Below are 21,398 nucleotides of genomic sequence, written 5' to 3'. Positions count from 1 at the left end.
AAATAAATATAGCAGCTATCAAGGAAAGCTTTATTTTATTTTGATTTAATGAAATCTCAGTCTATAATAACTTATGCTTTAGGGCAGGTGTTTAATGAAGTTCCAGAATTGCAGTCCATTTACTTTTTTCCCAGCATTAGTGTAGTTGTCTCCTGAGAGGAAGCAAATATTTTATAGCTTAATATTATTCCACCTCTAACTTCTTAGTCTTTTTAGGGTTTGATCTGATAAAATTAAGACTCATTGCTAGAAGTACTATTCTCTTAGGGAAGATGTTGAAATGGTAAAAGATGACTCTAAATAAATAATTAGATGTTGTATTTTTCTGCCTTATACAATACAAATCTTTGTTAGAAAGTTGATAACCTCTTTATTTTTTTAATTTTAGGATGGAACTTAGATGTGTCATAGCTGTCATACGTCATGGGGATCGAACACCAAAACAAAAAATGAAAATGGAAGTGAGGCATCAAAAGTATGTTTTAAGGGGAATAATTTAACACTCAGGAGATAATTTAAAATTCCTGATAGGTGATTAGCTGTTTTGACTAATATATAGAAAACTGTACCATCGTTTTTTGACCATTATATTTAAACCCCTGGACACAAACAAAATTCACTTAAAATAATTACATTTATCTGCAGCTGAAAATTAATTGTGGCTATATCCACAAATGCCCATCAGTCTGACCTGGCTTTCAGTTATTGTTGTAAAGGTGTTCTATATAATTTTGGTTTATTGTACTCTTACATTGCTTTCTGACCTCTCAACCTTATAGAAGAAAATTAGTAGAATGAAGTTTATGTTTTTTCCATTCAGTATTTGATTTGAAAATAATAAAATTTGAAAGCCCAAACCATTACATATGTGTTGAAACATTTTTTTAAATATGTGTATGTATACAGTGACTTCCGAGAATATATGGTATTTTTGTATTATAATCATAGTTTCAATCATGAGAAAACTTAAAAATTATCTAGTGATTATTAGTTTGATATGATTTAGGAAAATATGAAGTTTTATCAATCAAAGTAGAGAAGCAACATGGTATAGTGAAAGAAGACACAGTATTTGAAATCCAAAGACCACAAGTCCCATTTCTATTATTTATTATCGTTTTAGTTCCATATCTATTATCATTGATTTTAGTATATGGTGGTAATATTAATTATTGCGAGTGACTAATAGTGCTCTTTCTTTTTTATAAGATTTTTTGATCTTTTTGAAAAGTGTGATGGATATAAATCTGGGAAATTAAAACTCAAAAAGCCAAAACAGTTACAGGCAAGTGCATTTGATTTCTTGTTGAGTTTTAATGCTAATAGCAAAGTTACATAAAAATTCAATTTCCTCTTAATTTATTTTATAGGAGGTGCTGGATATTGCACGACAACTTCTTATGGAGCTGGGGCAAAATAATGATTCTGACATTGAAGAAAACAAGCCAAAACTTGAACAACTCAAGACAGTGTTAGAGATGTGAGTATCTTTTGGAAACCCTTAAGTTTGATAATGACTTATAGTGCTTTTTCTTTAATATCTGTGGCTTTCCATGTTAGTGTCCTTCACAGTTTGATCTTTTGCTCTTTATCACTGTAACTGAGGTGAAATTAGTGAAAGTCTAATGAGATTTTTATTTTTACTAGTGAGAAAATAGATTGTTGTATTGAAAGTTACTGTTTTAGCTTTACCCTTAATTTTATAAGAAGATCAAAAGAGGACATCAAATTTGGATCTTCAGTGAAGTGCTACTTAGAATGAAAGCTACATTGCTAACTTGACCACAGCCTCAGTGCCGTTTAAATAAAAAAAAAACAATTTTAAACTGTGCTTTAATCAAGTGAAATTGGTACCACCAATATTCCTGTTATAAGGCTTATAATTTTGACCACTTATGATCTTGTTAATATTTCCTTTATTTTTTTAAGACACATACAGTTTTAGGTTTTTATATATTTCTATACTTTTTCGTCTCTTCAAATTGTCTAGCTTTTTGTTGAGAAACTTTTTTGTATTTTTATTTTTGATGTGGTTAGAATGACTATCTATGGTACAGATTTTCTACTAGCATATTTTGAAGAATTCAACAAGGTTTTACAAATAGAAGGGGGCCTCAAAGTGTAAGGTTGTTTTTCTGTAGATGGATTTTAAATTTTTCTCTAGGAGCTCACCTTGAACGCTTACTGAGTATTTTCCATTCTGCTTGCCATTTTACTTTTCAGGTATGGCCATTTTTCTGGAATAAATCGTAAGGTCCAATTAACCTATCTCCCTCATGGTTGTCCTAAAACATCTAGTGAAGAGGAAGGTATGTTATTATTAATGCCTATTGTGTTTTAATTAGATGTAGGGACTTAGTACTCATTTTTGATTGATTGCCTTTGGACTCTCTGTCTAATAGTATAGGGACTGACATGCTATTCGATGGAGTTTTGTTAACTATGCCTTGTATTTAAAGTATAGATTTTATTCTTTATCCTTAAAGGGTAGATTTTATTATTTTGAAAACTCTGTAGGACTTCCCTTTTACTCTGCGGTTGTTTCAGAAAGCTTATTTATCTATAATTCAATGTTACTTAATGGGCCTCTTTCTTCCTCTTTTGGTAGAACAGGGCAGAGTATACAGGATGAAAGCTCAAAAAGACTATTTGAAAAAATACACAATTAATGTGTTCTAAAATAGATATTTTCCTCCACGCAGTAAATCAGAATAAGCATTTAAATAAAATTAGTCTTCTAAGAGGAGTCAGCACAAATGTCCATAAATTCATTTGTTTTTCAGAAGAAAAACGGGCAGGGGTTAGAGAAACAATTTTATGTAGAAATGCAGATGCCCAATAAAATAATATAATAAATAGTAATAATTACTCTTCCCTATCACACTGACAAAGGTTTTTTTTGTTTTTTTTTATAATACTAGTTTCAGATCGGGTTTTCTTATTTTATTCGTTTTCAAACTGGTAAAAAAAAATGCTAATGAAAATTTAATGCAGCAGGATTTCAGTCAGAGTATAAACTGACATAACTCTTGGAACAGTAATTTGCCAATATATGTATATCAAAAACTTCAAAAAATGTTCATATGCTTTGATCTTAAGTCTACTTATACAAATTTATCACGAGGAAGTAATCAGATACTCAGAAAAAGATTGATCTGTCAGAATATTTACAATGGCATTATTTATACTAGCAAAAGTTGAAGTAGTAATACATGCAAATACAAGTTTGACTATGTTGGGCTTTATATATTTATTTAAAAATTTGATGTGTTGCTCTCGTCACACTTTGTGATTAATAGCAATAAGCTTAATTTCCTATATCTTAATATTTAGGATCAAAACATTTTATAAATAACTATAATAAAAAAGTCATTTAACTGTCCTTCCATAAATTAATATTGGTCTGCATGGTAAAGCACATGCAACTACTAACTAACCCCAAGGGAAAGGATGATTTTCTATCACTTTTAATGAATCATCATTAAGTTATTTTGCGCTTATATTGTTTTTTTTTAATTACCTTTGTTTCTGTAACACAATCTTAGGACATGATAAAGGGCAGCTCAGAATTAAGTACTGAAACTCATTCACTTATGCTACCTCCCCTATGTCTGAGAAAACACTTGGTCTGGAACATATAGTGATTCCACAATTCCAAGTTGTATTTATTAATTTATTTTTTAATTGCTGTTGACATACAATATTATATTAGTTTCAGGAGTATAACATAGTGATTAGACATTTCACAATTCCAATTTTAAAAGCTGCTCTTAGCTACATTTATTGTGTATCTCACCCATAAATTTAAATTCTAACATACATTAGGCTCTATCATCTCCCATCTTCCTAAAGATTATGCAAATCACTAATCCCTAATCATGAAAAAAGAATGTATCTTCACTTCAGTTAACATTACCTTCTATGTGACAGCACTGCAGAAGGCTCTTGATGTAAAGACAAGATCCGGATCCTGTGATCAAGGAGCTCTTAATCTAGCATATTTAGCACAATTAAATACATTGGGCAAATACCATTGCTGTCGTACTACTATGATAGCAGCAAAAGGAGACGCAATACCGCCTTTCAGAAAACTGGGAAAGAGCTTTCTTCCTAAAATATAGAGGAGATTTTGAAATTTTAGTAAGATCTTAACAAGTAGATCAAGGGGTATTCCTGACAGAAGCAACAGCCTACAAAGATAGATACAAGTACATTTAAGGAATAAAATAATACATAAGGGCTATATTCTACTGCAAAAGAGAGGACAAAGAAAAAATTAATCCTGAAACATGTCTGTTTAAAAGAAACAAATTTGACACTTGCTTTATCCATTCTCATATACCTTAGACAGCCGAAGAGAAGAACCATCCTTACTTTTGGTTCTAAAATGGGGAGGAGAACTAACCCCGGCAGGCAGGGTCCAAGCTGAAGAACTTGGAAGAGCTTTCAGGTGTATGTATCCTGGAGGTCAAGGTAAATCTTGGAGTTTCTCTAATTTGGTTAAATTTATACACTGTGTTTTCAAATCCTCATTTATTTTGAGATGTTATTAAATATTTATAGAAATACAGTGAGATAAAAATATAGCTTAAGTGATTTGAGGATTTATTTTCAGGAGATTATGCAGGATTTCCTGGTTGTGGTTTACTTAGATTGCATAGTACCTACCGACATGACCTCAAAATATATGCCTCTGATGAAGGACGAGTGCAGATGACTGCAGCCGCTTTTGCAAAGGTATAAATAAATGCTTTTAGAATTACTGGAATGTTCATCTAATATTGCATTTTAAAAAGATTTTTACTAAGGCAATATTTTAAAATTCTAAATTTGAAAATTCCAACTAAAGCCCCAAAATGGCAGTGATAAACCATATTATTGATAAAGTTTACTTATTGTAAATAGTTAGCTTATACCTTATAAAATTCAACATGTAACACAATAATTGTGATACTTTTCTATTGTTTTGCGTGCTAATTTTTAAATCTGTGTTGGCTTTATTTAATACGTTTAGGGGCTATTAGCTCTGGAAGGAGAGCTGACACCCATTCTGGTTCAGATGGTAAAAAGTGCAAACATGAATGGTCTTCTGGATAGTGATAGTGACTCTCTGAGCAGTTGTCAGCAACGTGTGAAAGCAAGACTTCATGAAATACTTCAGAAAGACAGAGATTTTACTGCTGAAGATTATGAAAAGGTGGGTCTTAGCAAACTCTTTTACATGTGAAATATGCACACGTAGAAAAGTGCTTAAAACATAAACTTAGTCTTTATTGTATTATAAAGCAAATACTCATAATCATCGCCCTCCAGATAGAGAACAAGAACATTGGAACAACTTTAGCCCCCGTGTACCCCTCCCCAGTTGCAACCCTTTCCCTAGAAATAACTCTTAGAAATAACTACTATCCTGACTTTTTACATGGCTTTTTTATGGTCTTGTCACAACCAGAATACTTATTTGGATAAGTGTGCATCCCTACTGTAGTCTCAGTTTTGGCTATTTTTTAAGCCTTGTATAATAAAACATGTTTTCTTTTATGTCTGGCTTCTTTTGCTCAATATTATGTTCATGCAATTCATCCATATTTTTGAGAATTTCAATATTTAATAATCATCTCTGTAGTATTTTATTTCAGAGCTTGGCAAATTTTTCCTATAAAAACCAGATAGTAAATATTTTAGGCTTTGCAGATCACATATTATCTCTTACTGCATCTCTTTTCTAACCACCTTTTAAAAATGTAAAAACCATTCCTAGCTCATGGGCTTTACCACAGGCAACACTCAGCCTGCAGGCCATAGTTTGGCCCATGTTCTATTTTATGAATATACTACAGTTTATATATGCTTCTACTGTTGTTACAGTTTGGGGCTATTATGATTAATACTACTATGAATATCCTGGATGCCTCCTAGTACATAAGAGTATGTGTTTCTCTTGGTTGTATTCTAGGAGTGTAATTGTGACCCACAATATGCCTAGATTTCAGTATTACTGGATAATGTCAAACTGTTTTCCAAAGTCATTGAACCATTTCACAGTCCCCCCATGAGAATTGTCATTGTTCTGCATAGTCTCTATTCATGTTATTCTCAGACTATTCAATTTTGGCCATTTGGAAGGTAGATGTATAGTAATACCTCGTTGTTTTTTAATGTTTTTGATAATTGTCTTTCATGAGGACTTCTTTTCAAGTCTCCGTCCTTTCTTTCTACTAGTTATCTGTGTTTTTCTTTTTGAGTGGTGCAAGTTCTCTGTATATTTTGGATATGAGTCTTTTTTATAAGTTTCATAAATACTACCACCTATTCTGAACCTTAATGATGTCTTTTGTTAAGCAGAAGTTCCTATTTTTCATAAAGTTCAGTTTTTTCCTTTATGATCAGTGCATTTTTAACATACTGTTTATAATATCTTTACTGTTTTGCCCTTCATATTTATCTGCAATCCAGCTAAAATTGGCTTTTGTATGTGCTATAAGGTAAGGATGTCAAAATTGATATTTTTCCCCCAACTATATGTACATCCTGGTGTCTCAGTACCACATACTGCAAAGACCATCCTTTCCCCACTACTTTGTAGTACTGTCTTTCTCGTATTTGTGTGGTCTGTTTTTTAGACTATATTCTTTTGTGAATCTTTGTGCCATTGAATAAGATCTCCCAAATCCTACATGGTTCCTTCTTGAAGTTTTTTTTGGCTTTTTTTACATTTCCATATAAGTTGTAAAATAAGCTGGTCAAAAATCCTGTTAGGGTATTGATTTAAATTGCATTAAATGTGTAGTTTATGAAAATTTATATCTTTTTACAATTTTTTTCATGCAATTTTAAATGGTATCTCAAAATTTTATTTTCTAATTGTTGTTGCTATGTAGAAAAATTTTTAATATTGACTTTATATGCATCAACCTTATTGAACTCATTTATTAATTTAATAATTTATGGTTTTGGGGTGTTTTTTTTGACCCTTTAAAAGCATATCCACAGGTTTTCCTTTCCAATTCTTACGTTTTTTAATTATTTTTCTTGCCTTACTTTAATAGCTAGCGCCTTCGAAACAGTGATAAATATAAGTGGCATTTCTTGTCCATGATCTCAAAGGAAAAGCTTTTAATACTTGTCCATTAAGTATGATGTTTTCTGTAGATTTTTTTTATGCTACTCTTAAGTATATGGAAACTCTCTATTCTGTTCCTATTCGGCTAAGATTTTTCTCATGAAAAGTGATTGAATTTTATCATATTTTCTTTTCATCTATTGTATCATACGGTTTTTTGGGATGTGAAGCTACCTTAGTTCCTAGAATAAGCTCAACTCTTTTTATGTATTTTTCAAAAATATGTATTTTTTAAAAATATTTGTGTATTTTTTAAAAATATATATGACTGGTTTGGGTTTCCCAGTATTTTTCGTTAGGAGTTTTACATCTATGCTCATGAGTTAGATTGACTTTTTTATTCTTGTTCTGACTTTGTCAGCTTTCAATACCAGACTTATGCTAGTATCATAAAATTAGTTAGTGAGTCCTCTTTTGGGGGAATAGTCTGTGTACTTATGTTACATTAAATGTTTGATAAAATTTACTGGTAAATCCTGTGATAAATTCTGTGGGTATTTTCTTTGTGGGAAAGTTTGTAATTATGGATTCCAGAGTAATTTAGTAGTTTTCAGTTATTATGTCTCGTGTCAGTGTTAAGTTACAATCTTCCAGAAGTTTGTTTATAATATCCTCTTTACATTATTTGTAATGTCTTTAGGATCTGTAGAGACATCCCTTTTTGTTTCATGACATTATACCATTTTTTTCTTGATCAGTTTTACCATGGTTGATCAGTTTTATTCGTTCAACGAACTGTCTTTCAAATTTGTCAGATTTGTTGGCCTTCTGAATCATGTGTTTGTCTTCTATTTGATTAACTGTTATTGTTTAATATTTTATTCCTTCTATAATTTTATTTTGCTCTTTTTCTAATTCTCAGATACTAATGTCACTTGATGAATGCTTATTAACTCATGAATCTTTTCTAAAATAAATACACTAGGCCATACGTTTCCCTTTATGCACTGTTTTGACAGTATTTATAAATTTTGAGTTTTATGCAATTTGGTGCATTTTCTAATTTGATTTTTTCTTAGATCATAGGTTATTTAAAAGTGCATTTTTAAAGTTTCTAAATCTATGGCAATTTTAAGTTATACCTTTGTTGTTTTTAACTATCATTTTAGATAAAACAAAAATTCTTGATTTTTTCATGTTTTTCTTTTTTTATTGTTGTATGTTAAAATTTTCCACTATAATTGTGCATTTTTCTTGTGTTGTTACTTCTCTTAACCCTTGCTTTACATACTTTGATGCCATGTTATTAGATGCATACACATTTTGGGTTGGTATATTTCAATCAGTACTTCTTTGACTCAAAGTTCACTTTCTCTGAGATTAATATGGCTACAACAGTTTGTTTGTTTTTTAATTTGGTGTTTGCATAGTATATCTTCTTATTTTCAATATTTCTGAAACTGTTTCTTAACTGTATCTCTTAAAATCTGCATATGGTTATTTCTTAAACAATTTTGAAAATCTTTGTTGAGGGCAATCATTCCATTTATATTATAAATTTATGTATAAATCTATTTTCCTTTTAAGCGCTTTATATTTGTACTGCCTGTTTTTCTCTCCTTTCTTGTTTTGTTGGAAATAATACTTTATTTGATTCTCTGTTAGTTTGCAATTTTTATTAGATTTTTAGTATTTGTTTTGTTGTTACCCCAGAGATAACGATAGGCTTCTATGACTTCTAAAACTTGAATGTTTACATCATGTTTTCACTCTTTCCTTGGACAATGCAAGGACTCTAGGATAGAGGAGAGTACTTTTCAAACTTTAACTTGCGTATGAGTCATCTCGGGTTTTGTAAAAAATGCAAATTCTGATTCATCACATCTGGGGTAGGGACTGGGATTCTACATTTTTAATAAGCTTCCAATTGATGCCAGTGCTGCTAGTCCTTGAACTATACATTTAGCTCAAGGCCTAAAATCTTTATAACATTTGCCCAGCTTGCAATTTGTATGCTATTAATATTGTTTATTGTTTGTTTGTTTTTATAATAGTATGTTTTTCTGGGCAGGGAGGGGAATAGGACTTTATTGGGGAACAGTGTGTACTTCCGGAACTTTTCCAAGTCAAGTTGTTGTTCTTTCAATCTTTAGTTGTCGAGGGTGCCATTCAGCTTCAAGTTGTTGTCCTTTCAATCTTAGTTGTAGAGGGTGCCATTTTAGCTTCAAGATGTTGTCCTTTCAATCTTAGTTGTGGAGGGCGCAGCTCAGCTCCAGGTCCAGTTGCCATTGTTAGTTGCAGGGGGTGCGGCCCACCATCCCTTGCAGGAGTGCAGGAGTCGAACCAGCAACCTTGTGGTTGAGAGCCCGTGCTCCAACCAACTGAGCCATCTGGCCACCCAGGAGCTGAGCGGCAGCTCATTGACTTCATTCTAGTTGAGGAGGGCATAGCTCGCTGGCCCATGTGGGAATCGAACTGGCAGTCCCATTGTCCAGAGCTTGTGCTCTAACCAACTGAGCCACCCGTCTGCCCAATATTGTTTATTTTTATTCTGTACTTTTTAAACCCCACAATGTGTCGTCATTATTATTTATAAAGCAGTATTCATTTAGATTTATCTATGAATTTATCCTTTTAATTACATTGAATTTTTCCTGAATTTCATAGTTCGCATTTAAGATAATTCTCTTTCTGTTTGAAGGACAATGCAATAATTCTGTTAGTCTACTCATGATTAATTCTTTTTTGTTTGTTTGAAGATGTTTTCATTTTAACTTTATTCTTGGATATTTTTTACTGGGTATAGAATTCTAGAATGGCACTTTCTTTCATTGCATTGAAGATGTTGTTTCACTATCTTCTAGCTGCCAATGTTTACCTTGAGAAGTTAGCTGTTGATCTTATTATTGCACCTTTTGAAGATAGTTTCTTCTTCTTAATAAGTTCTTCTGGCCTGTTTTAACATTTTATTTTTATCTTTGGTTTTCAGTAGTTTTTCTATTGTGTTTCTAAATGTAAATTGCTTTTTAACTTATCCTAATAGTTTGTTAGGATTCTTGGATCTTTGGTTTCAGTTTTGGAAAGTTGTTTTAAGGTTTTTTTTTGTTTGTTTGTTTTTTAAATATTGCTTCTATTACCTTCTGGATCTCTAAATATGTTTGCCAGAACTTACTGTTACCTTTCTTTTGATTTTTTTTCATTCTTTTATCTGTATGCTTTATTCTGGATAAAATCTTGTACTGTCTCCAATTTACTGAATGTGTCTCTGGCTGTATCAAATGTGCTATAAATTCAGCCCGTATATTTTTCAATTCCAGAATTTCCATTTGCTTTTTTAAAAAATATAATTTATTGTCATTTCTTTTTTCAATAATTTGCAGTTCTTTGATGATTCTCAGTGTTTCCTTTTATCTTCTTGAACAGAGGAAGTTTCTTTATTTTTTTACTGTTTGATAATTTTATTACCTGGAGTCTCCTTGGTTCTGTTTGTGTTGCCTATTCTGCTGATTGGCATCCATACCGTTCTGTTTTCTTGTGTACCTGAATATCTTTAATTATGGATGGATTTGTTTATTCATTTGTGGAAATAAATTGAGCTTAAGATTATATCATCATCTTCCAATAAGATTTTTTATTTGTTTCTACTATGTGCCTGTGGACACTGCAATCTAGGATTGCTTTAATCCAGTTTTAGAACAGATCTTTCTGGGCCAACAGTTCACCTAAACTTGGTCTGCAGTTTGTTGATGGGTTGGTTTGCTTCTGATTCACCCTCACTTTTTTGAACCCTAAATACAGAGAGTTTACCAGTGTTCCACCTTTGAGAACCCTCACTTCACTTCTGTCTCCTTAACCTAACAAGGCTATTAAAGTTCTACTCCACTTTTCTGTTGTCTATACAGGATCAACAAATGTCTCCAGTGCAGAAACAGCCTTAAATGCCAGAGTCACTCTCTACATCACTGACCTAAGAATTTTGGTTCTATAATTTATTACTGTATCTCTCATATACTTTAAAGCAGAAGTATAGAAGTTGTTTGCCCAAGATTATTGCTTATATTTGATGATTAGATTGATGCAAACTACCTATTTCACCATAACAAGAAGTGTAATTCCACTTTACATTTTTTATTTTTGTAGAAACTTGTTTGATGGGGTTAAATAACTTGCCAAGCTAAGTGTCAAAACTGGAATTTGAAACTGTGTTCTCATTAATGGCTTTTGTAGATTTAGGAAAAATCTCATCACCAAGGGTGTTTAAGAGCATGATGTTTTAGAGCACCAGCTCTATAGCCAGACTACCCACTTTTTTTATCCTACTCTTCACATACTAGTGGTTTGATTTTGGGCAGTTTGCTTAACCTCTGTTAAGTACTTCATCTGGAAAAATAAATGATGATGATAATAGAGTCTTAGGGTTATTACATGTAAATATATGTGAAATGGTTAGAACCTTATTTGCACATATTAAGTGAGTCAGCAAATTGTCATCGTAACTTAGAATAAAATGTCATTGTAAGTTAGATTACTTCTGCTACATTTTCTCTGTGAATAATCTAATAATAGCTAAAGTTTATTAGTTTTTTAACATGAAATTCCAGGGTTTTTGCTTTTGTTTGATTTTATTACTATATTTTGGGGGTCATCTTAATTTATGGTGTGGAATTATTCTCTAGCTTCTGGAAAATTTTGTATATTGTTCTCTTGGGCAATTGGGCATAACCAGGTATAAAATGTATACTTTACTTATTTGTAGCTTACTCCATCTGGAAGCATTTCTCTTATCAAATCAATGCATTTAATTAAAAATCCTGTGAAGACCTGTGACAAAGTTTATTCCTTGATACAAAGTTTGACTTCTCAAATCAGACATCGCATGGAAGATCCCAAATCATCAGGTAAATACTGTTTTTCTTAGAGCATAAAACAAAAATTACTATCCAATTACTCTAAATATTTTAAAATATGATGCACCAATATTAAGAAATCAACCCTTTCATACTAAATCTAGGTATAATATGAGTTAATATATATCCAGCAAAAACATAATTAAGTTATAGTTGCTTTTTTCCATGAAAAAGATAATAAAACATTCTTCTATGATTAATTATGTAGCATTACCATATAGCTAATCAGGAAATAGGCAGAATAATAAGAAAAAGCAAGCAGTAGGAAGGTGATGTGGGCTTTGATTCTAAGACTGGCTTGGTTAATAACTTGGGCAACATTGACATCTTAGATTGCTTACTAGTGAAAATGGATCCTTTGAGGTGTTTAATTTTTAGGGTCCCTTTCTGGTAATGACTGTCTATTCTGTTAGTGATGTGAATCTAATGAAAATAATAAGTAATAATCTAATCAAAGTAATTTAAAATTCAGAATAGAAAATGTATTAGCTTAAAAGAATTTTGTTATAATTATTGTTGTTTTTTTTTCTTATTGAAATATGTAACATGTAACATGTTCCTAACCTATGTATTTATACCTTTATTTAAGTCAACAAAATATCTGGTTACTAATAGTATATGCCTATGGTAACATTTCCTAGCTTAACAATTTTATCTTTGACATTTTAAAAAGTTCTAATTATCAACTTTTTAATATAGTCTTAATTTGATTTTTAATTAATATACTAAAAATGTTATGTTGTTTTAGATATTCAGCTTTACCATAGTGAGACATTAGAGCTTATGCTACGTAGATGGTCCAAGTTGGAGAAAGACTTTAAAACAAAAAATGGAAGATATGATATTAGTAAAATCCCTGACATATATGACTGTATAAAATACGATGTCCAGCATAATGGTTCCTTGAAATTAGAAAACACAATGGAATTATATAGGCTTTCGAAGGCATTAGCAGACATTGTTATCCCTCAGGTAAGTAATTCCTAGGAATCATTTTTCTTATGTGTTGTATAGATACTTTACAAATGTCTGTCAGTGTATAAAAGATAGCTGATTTTCATGTCCATATAAAACCCATAACTTTAAAAAGGAAAGTAAGTAATTTTGTATTTATATTTTAAACTCTGTATTTGTTATGTTAAATAATTATTTGATTTTCTCACAGTTTGATTGTGCTAACTTTTGAAAATTTAAGAATTGATACTCTCGAAGAATAATAATGTACTAACAAAACAAGACAACTGAAAACAGGATGGACTAAATTACTAAAATATTTATTGGGTACCTATTATACACCAACCAGCTGTATGCTGTGGAAATGTGCGGGGAGTGGGAGAAAAAGGTAGTTGTGGCCCTATATACCGTGTTTCCCCCCAAAATAAGACCTAGCCAGACCATCAGCTGTAATGTGTCTTTTGGAGCAAAAATTAATACAAGATCTGGTCTTATTTTAATATAAGACCAGGTCTTTAATATAATATAATGTAATATAATATAATATAATATAATATAATATAATATAATATAATATAATATAATAATATAATATAATATACAGTATATAATACCAGGTCTTATATTAATTTTTGCTCCAAACGACGCATTAGAGCTGATGGTCCAGCTATGTCTTATTTTAAGGGAAACATGGTAGATTTTAAAATTATTTTTACTTTATGTGAAAGTATTTTGAAAATGTTATTTAGAGGTCAATATATAAGTAGTTATTGGTAAGGAGGAGTGTTCTTGGGTCTTTTTATTATAGGAAAATAAAAATAAAGGTAAAACAAGAATTCAAGTGATTGAAATACAATTAAGTGGAGAATCAGATTGATACTAAAGACATAGTGACAAGACAAGTTGAGATAACAGATATGTTAGAAGAAAATAATTCAGGATGCCCTCTCTGGACCTTTTTTCAGCTCAATTACTAAAAGATTATATGGATATCATAAAGGGGGAGTAGATCAGGCATTCTAGTTGTGAACCAAAGTTAAGAAGCAGAAAAAATGAAATACGTGAAAAGTATAAATATTCTCAATAAAAGTAGCCTGACTTAAAAATATTCATATATAAAAAATGGCTAAAATAATGTTTTTTCCCTAATATTCAAAGAAAGTCCAGGAAAAATTACAGACTGAAAACCTGGGAATTCAGACAGTATGCAACTTACCTATAGTTACTTGTGTAAATGTTAAAGATTAGCTTATTTCAGCATGAAAGAACAACTGTTTATTTGGTCAAATACATAATAAAGACAGTTTTAAGTATGTTGTGTGAATAAGTGATTTGCAAACATGAATTATTTTTAAAAGAGGATAAAAATATCTCAAACAGGAAGAATATGTCTTAGGGCCTACTTTAAGAAACACTGACTTAGAAAACAAGGACTTTATTTACTAACAACTCTTGTTTACTAAATGGAAGAGAAACTTTATTTTACAGAATAAAAAGTTTTATTTTTATAATTAAGATATTTTAAGATTACCATCAATGTGAATATACTATGTTCTGTAAAACTCCGTTTTAGCTACAGGTATAGACAAATGATCATTGTTCTAACACTAATTTGATTATAACTCATTCAGTAAAGTTACTAAATCCGCATCCATCTTTGTTACAAAATTCAAGATAGAGAATTCATTCAAAATTTTCTTATTAAAGATTCTGAGAGTAATAGTTACTGTTAATTCTGGTAAACATTATTAATTTGCATTGGAAGTATAAATAAGACCCTGATTTTTTTCTTTATTTTGGATTGCATTGACATTAGTCCATGCTCAGTACATTTTAGTTATACTTATTCCTACAATGGAGATTATTTAAAAGTACATTTTTTAACAGATAAGCTGTAAATACAAGACCCTTTTAAGTATTTATTTGGCTGTATGCTTTTTTTCAAGATAGCCTTTCAGTATATCTAAGTGTATTACCTACTCAGTGCCTTAAATACACAAATGATTTGTTATACTTGATCTCAAGCCTCTTTCTCAGTCATGTATACTAAACATTTTAGAATTGGGAATGAAAAATTTGTTTCTAAGAGTCAGGATTGAAAGAGTACTCAAGTATTAATGGGGTGTTAGATGATAATTTCTCCTGCTTTTTGTGTATGTATCTTATTTATATCGTTCACATAGACAAAGAAATTTCTCACCATCTCCTTAAATATTTATAGTGAATTTTTTTAAAGATTGTAATTAGAAGAAGCACTGAAAATTAGAATAGCTAGGAAAGATTTGAGACATCATTTGTATCTCTTAAAGTAATTCATAATGCTTAGTTGTTCTCAGTCTCTATTACAGTAATTGTTTTTTGATGTAATTAGGTTAGATTTTCACAATAACAGCCTGAAGACATCTCCAAAATTATCTTTCTTGGACAAATTATTTATCTTTGAACTCTTGGGACTCTTCAGACAACATTATGCCCCAACTTCCAGAAATCAAAGTCTTATTTTGGTTAAAAACATAATTAAATGTTGGTAAATTTATAAGTTTAAAATCAGAGGATTTTTTATATGCTTTCTTGGAGTTTTGAGATTATAAATTGAGGGAGGAGAAGACAACGTGGGATTTACCTTCGTAATTTTTTTACTTGATATTCCTTATTGTAGCCAAAACTTGGGATTTCTTTTTAAATGAGCATCAAGTTCAGTTCAGTAAATATTTTGCTTTGTTCCTTTAGCCTTCATAAATCCAAAACCCATGGACAAAATTTAGGCCTTTGCAATCCCTGAACAAATAACTAAAAATTCTAGCTGCGTTTATAGTACTTATAGTGAAACTAGTTTTTAATGGGAAAAAATGAAAATTTTACATAAAGTAGGTCCCCTTCACCTGTGGTTTGCTTTCTGTGGTTTCAATTACTCATGGTAAACAGCAGTCGGAAAATATTAAACAGAAAATTTCAGAAATGAACAATTCATAAGTTTTAAGTTGTGTGCTGTTCTGAGCAGCATGGTGAGCCCTCCCTCCTGCCCGGGACATGAGTCATCCCTTTGTCCAGCATGCACACCCTCCCGTTAGTGACTTAGTAGCCATACTGATTACCAGCTCGACTGTTGTAGTCACTGTTGTAGTCAAGGGTGCTTGTGTGCAAGCAACCCTTATTTTACTTAACAATGGCCCCAAAGCACGAGAGGAATGATGCTAGCAATTCAGATATGCCCCAGAGCAGCATAAAGTGCTTCCTTTAAGTAAAAAGGTGAGTACAGTACAATTAGATATTTTGAGACAGAGAGAGACCACATTCACACAATTTGTATTATAGTGTATTGTTAAAATTGTTTATTTTATTAATTATTGTATTCTTTGTAAAAATAGAACCAGAAAAAGCATGCTGTTTTATAACCTGATTTTTTTCTTTCACTTAGCATCAAGAACCTCTTTCCATGTCAGTAAAGCTATATGTACATCATTATTCCTGATGGCTGAATAGTGTGATGTAATAGTAACTTATTTAATCACTTTCTTGCATTTGGAAATCTGGATTCTTTTAATATTTTTCATTCTCTTTAAGTGTGTGTGTGTGTGTGTGTGTGTGTGTGTGTGTGTCTGTGTCTGTACATGTATTCAAAACTATTTCTGTAGCTCTAGAAATCTTTTACTGGTTTTCTTCCAAATGAGCAGTGTATGAGATTATGTATTTTATCACACCTTGCTAGCAACAAAAATTTTCCCTGATGATTTTTAATTCCAGCATTTTCCTTTTGTTTAGTCATACATACACAATTGCATTTATATCCTTTTTACATATCTAATTCGTAGTTACCTATGTTGGCAAGATTATTAAACCAACCAAGCTTTAGTGTAAGGTAAATGACTTCAAAAAGTTCCATTTTCATAAATCTTCCATCTGTAATCAATCAGTCTTTTCTTTATTAGGCAGTCTTGAGATCTATTATCCGTACTCATGTTTGACCATCTGGAAATACCTGGCAGCAGGAGGTAGCCTTTAAATTCAGGTATCCCAGAATGTACTTGGAGAGAGAGAGGATATGCCTATTTCTTCCTTCCTTCTCTCTACTTTCCCTTTTTTTCCTCTCTGTCCGCCCCACATCACTTTTTGCCCTTTTCCTTTATCTGCCCCCTTCCCCCCTCCCTCCATTCCATCTGCGGGCACATCACAGATTTTCCTCTTCTCGTATAAGGTTATTTTCTATCTACCTCTTTGAACTGTAATTTTTATTACAATTATTACAATTAATATGTTTTCTTGATACTTTAGATTGCAATTTCTCACAGATTTTCCTCTCATATAAGATTATTTTCTATCTACCTCTTTGAACTGTAATTTTTATTACAATTATTACAATTAATATGTTTTCTTGATACTTTAGATTGCAATTTCTCACAGATTTTCCTCTCATATAAGATTATTTTCTATCTACCTCTTTGAACTGTAATTTTTATTACAATTATTACAATTAATATGTTTTCTTGATACTTTAGATTGCAATTTCTCACAGATTTTCCTCTCATATAAGGTTATTTTCTATCTACCTCTTTGAACTGTAATTTTTATTACAATTATTACAATTAATATGTTTTCTTGATACTTTAGATTGCAATTTCTCACAGATTTTCCTCTCATATAAGGTTATTTTCTATCTACCTCTTTGAACTGTAATTTTTATTACAATTATCATTAAGATTAATACGTTTTCTTGATATTTTAGATCGCAACTTCTCATAAATTTAATTAACCCATAATAATTATATACATCATGAAATTAGGTAATTTCATGGCATTTTTTGCTCACCACTAATTAAAACTTTAAAAGTATTGGCCAAATGCTTTAAAATAATTTGTTAGCCTTTTTAATCTTTAACATTTGAATAGACAAAAATCCCATGATTTCAATTTATGTTTTTTTCATATGTTTATTGACTATTTGTTCTGTGCTTTAGTATTTGTGTCCTTAATCCAGCTTTCTTTTAGGTCTGTTTCTACATTTAAAACCTACCAATGGAGTTGAACTATCCATAAAGATTACATTTATCCATTCATCCTACCTTCTTCAGAAATTACTTGCTCTTTCAATTCCACCAAAAACTATACTTGCATTTACTTGACTATTGTTGAACATACTTGCATATATTTGAATGGTATACTTGCATTTGCAGAAATGTAAACTAGGAGTTGTATAGTGTTCAAATAAGGCTCACTAGAATTCTTTAGCGGTGCATTTGTTAGAGTTCTTTGGCATTATACCCTTTTTCTAATGTCATGTATTCTCTGCTCAGGAATATGGTATAACCAAAGCTGAAAAACTGGAGATTGCCAAAGGCTACTGTACTCCTCTAGTTAGAAAAATTCGCTCAGACCTTCAGAGGACACAAGATGATGACACTGTAAATAAACTCCATCCTGTGTAAGAGACTGTACTATTGTTTAAATCTACAGGCATCTATTTTTGCATACTTCAAATCTAAATTACTTTTTAATGTTCCTATGAAGAAATCTTACTTCACACTGTGGAAATAAGAGTTGCATCATTATTCCTAATAGTTAACTCCAACCAGGGTTCTTTTTGGGGCCAAATTGGAGAAGAACCGGGGTGAATAATATGTGTCATTATTCACATTATTCAGCATGTACCCCATTCGGCCAACATAAAGTGTGAGCTTCTTCTGTCGTTGTTAATAGAGGAGTTACAATGAACTATTAACAGTGAACTTGACTAATATTAACTCTTCTTTGACTAATCTTAGAGGCCCCAGTTAGTTCCAGTTATCTTCAAGTTAAAGGAATATCTCCTAATTCCTCAACTGTGGTTGGAAGAGTGATAGATTTATTTATGATGGTATTTTACTTCTAGTAAGATTCAATTCCATTTTACAAAATGATTTCAATGTTTAATAAGCTTTCACTATATGGTTATGTTTTAACACTGTCTGCCTCTCGCTTTAGGTATTCCAGGGGTGTTCTGTCTCCTGAACGTCATGTCCGTACCAGATTATATTTCACCAGTGAAAGTCATGTACATTCTTTACTATCTATTCTTCGCTATGGTGCCTTATGCAATGTAAGTGGAGTAAGTTATTCCAATCTCCTTAACAAATATATTTCCTTGAATTTGTAATCAAATCAGTAACACCTGTTTTTACTGTGCAATTTTAATAATTCCTGATTTCCCATTGTCAAGGGTCTGCTATATACCAAGCACCGTGCTAAATGTTGGGGATAAAGATAGGTTCTCTTCCCTTAGAGAAGATCCATTTAAGCCAGGGGTTTCCAAATTACGGCCCGCGGGCCAACTGCAGCCCATGATCCATTGTTAACTGGCCCGCAGCAAATTCCAAAAATATATTTAGTTTACTTAAACCAGGTGAGGCAATACGTACTTCACCTCAAGTGAGTGACCCGGCTGTTTGTGTATTTTACCGCATATGGCCCTTGGTGAAAAACCTTGAAAAAAGTTTGGACACCCCTGATTTAAGCCAACAATAACATACAGTATTTCAGGTGATGTTATAGGCTGGTGGCAGTAAGATAAAGAGAAGCTGATGAATTTGAGTTATTTAGGGATTAGAATTGACAAGACTTAGTGTTTGCTGATGAATTTCAGTTATTTGGGGCTTAGAGTTGGTAATACTTGGTGTTTGGTTGGACATTGTACTTCTTATCTACTGTTATGTAATGAATCATACCAAAGCTTATTGGCTTAAAAACATCTACATCATTTTATTTTTATCTCTCACAGTTTAAAGGACCAGCTGGGATCACTTAGGTAGTTTCACTTTGGGTCTCTCCTGAAGTTGCAGTCAGACAGTGACTGAGGCTCGAATCACCTCACTGCTTTCCTCACATGTCTGGTGCTTGCTGCTGGCTGTCAGCTAGGACCTTGGCTGGGGTTATTTGACCAGAATACTTACACTTGGCCTCTTCAGGTGACCTGCTTCCTCAAAACATAGCAACTGAGTTCCAAGAGTGAGCTTCCTAAGAGAATAGGGTGACAGTGCAAGGCTTTTTTATGACCCAGCATCATTTCTGCTGAGCTTTATTGGTTGAGGCAGTCCACAGGTTCATCCCAGTTAAAGTGGAGGGAAATAGACACACACATTACTAGATGAATGGAGTGAAATGAATAACTGGGATTGGATATATTTTGGCCATCTTTGGAAAATCGAATCTATCACAGTATGTCCGTTGGCCACACGATGCATATTTCTCGCACCTGCAAAATTCTCTTAACCGCTCCAGTATTCCCCCAGTCTTATTCTATTACAGCATAAACTTGACGTCTAGGATCTCATGTAAATGAGGTACAGATGGGCATGGGGCTCCCTGGACACAGGTCCTTGAGTGCTCAAGAGCATTCAGTCTTAATTCAAAGACCTGTGAACTGAAGAGACCAATTATCTGTCCTTTAAATACCCAACATACAGGGGGTGGGCATAGAATAACTGCTGTAGACAACTTTTTCAAAAGAGGGGAAAACAGAAGGTACACCATAGTCACTGGTACATAGCAATTTTGAAATCAGCCTAGGTATGTATTGCCCATTCCTTAATTATAGGGCTCTGTCATACTGCTACGTAGGGAGGGAGCTGTGTGTATACAGTGACTCATGGCTCCATGCTTTGGGTTCTTGATTGCTTCAGCTGGGTCATTCTTTTTTCATAAAAAGTAGCTCATGTTTGCAGCTAAGTAGTTTTCTTCAACCTGCTTCCTGCCCAAAGACATTTGAGATGCAAAGGGCTATTTGATTTTAGTTCGAGATTCTGTAAGTTAAAAAAATAAAACAGAGTAATTTATAATTTTCGTTAAACAAGTCATATTCACAAATTTCTTAAGGTTGAGCTCGTTTCTACATGGGGCTCCTCGTGTGGCTGCTGGGGGAGAGCCCTCAGCAGTCTTGTTGCTTAAGTAGTGAGCATCTGAGAGACACGCTTATACAATCCTGAGAAAGTCTCTTGTGTCTTTGAAACATCTGTGAAGTACCTCTGTAAATCTTCCTGTTTTTACAATCACACCCCTGTTTTCGTGACAGATTCCTGTGTTTCCTTTCTTCCTAGAAGCTACTTTTTAATTATAGCATTGTTTGCTCTCTGGACAGGCTGGGAAGGAGAAACAGTTTTATTTTTTAACCCAATAAGTCTTTGCTCCTTTCTAATTAACAGGTTCTTTGTAGCATGTCTCTCTCCTCTCATAGTTTATCACAGGCAGTGAGAAGAATCTTGGTGGCATTTTTGGTATTTTTCTTGGAAATCTTTATAGCTAGCTTATTGAGTTCATTAGATACACTTCTTATTTTCCACTGTCTACAGGCTACAGTGTTTCTACACTTTATGCCACGTATGTAGAAAGGGTCCTTTTTCCTATAGCTTCCAGTAACATTTTTCTTACCTTCTTTGAATCCCTCACCAGCAACCTCCTCAATGCCCTGTAGGCTTTTACTAACACTCTCTTTATAAGACTCTTAA

General features: G+C 32.3%; 1 protein-coding gene across 26 annotated transcripts in view; it reads left to right on the top strand.

The window, feature by feature from the left end:
* Window positions 1-21,398, top strand: part of PPIP5K2 (diphosphoinositol pentakisphosphate kinase 2) — a 62,052-nt gene that overhangs the window by 18,009 nt on the left and 22,645 nt on the right. For 22 of the 26 annotated variants that reach the window (XM_019727967.2, XM_074328637.1, XM_019727965.2 and 19 more), the window contains exons 11-21: window positions 389-475; window positions 1,210-1,285; window positions 1,371-1,480; window positions 2,224-2,309; window positions 4,348-4,473; window positions 4,616-4,737; window positions 5,015-5,197; window positions 11,820-11,961; window positions 12,719-12,942; window positions 18,216-18,343; window positions 18,883-18,997. In XM_019727967.2, coding sequence (XP_019583526.1) covers window positions 389-475; window positions 1,210-1,285; window positions 1,371-1,480; window positions 2,224-2,309; window positions 4,348-4,473; window positions 4,616-4,737; window positions 5,015-5,197; window positions 11,820-11,961; window positions 12,719-12,942; window positions 18,216-18,343; window positions 18,883-18,997 — 1,399 coding nt within the window. The remainder of the gene's footprint in view (window positions 1-388; window positions 476-1,209; window positions 1,286-1,370; window positions 1,481-2,223; window positions 2,310-4,347; window positions 4,474-4,615; window positions 4,738-5,014; window positions 5,198-11,819; window positions 11,962-12,718; window positions 12,943-18,215; window positions 18,344-18,882; window positions 18,998-21,398) is intronic. The other 4 variants (XM_019727968.2, XM_019727963.2, XM_019727957.2 and 1 more) reach the window with 1 other exon arrangement.

This window comes from Rhinolophus sinicus, linkage group LG03, assembly GCF_036562045.2.
Source record: "Rhinolophus sinicus isolate RSC01 linkage group LG03, ASM3656204v1, whole genome shotgun sequence".
NCBI lineage: Eukaryota > Metazoa > Chordata > Mammalia > Chiroptera > Rhinolophidae > Rhinolophus > Rhinolophus sinicus.
This window is presented reverse-complemented; position numbering and strand designations above follow the sequence as displayed.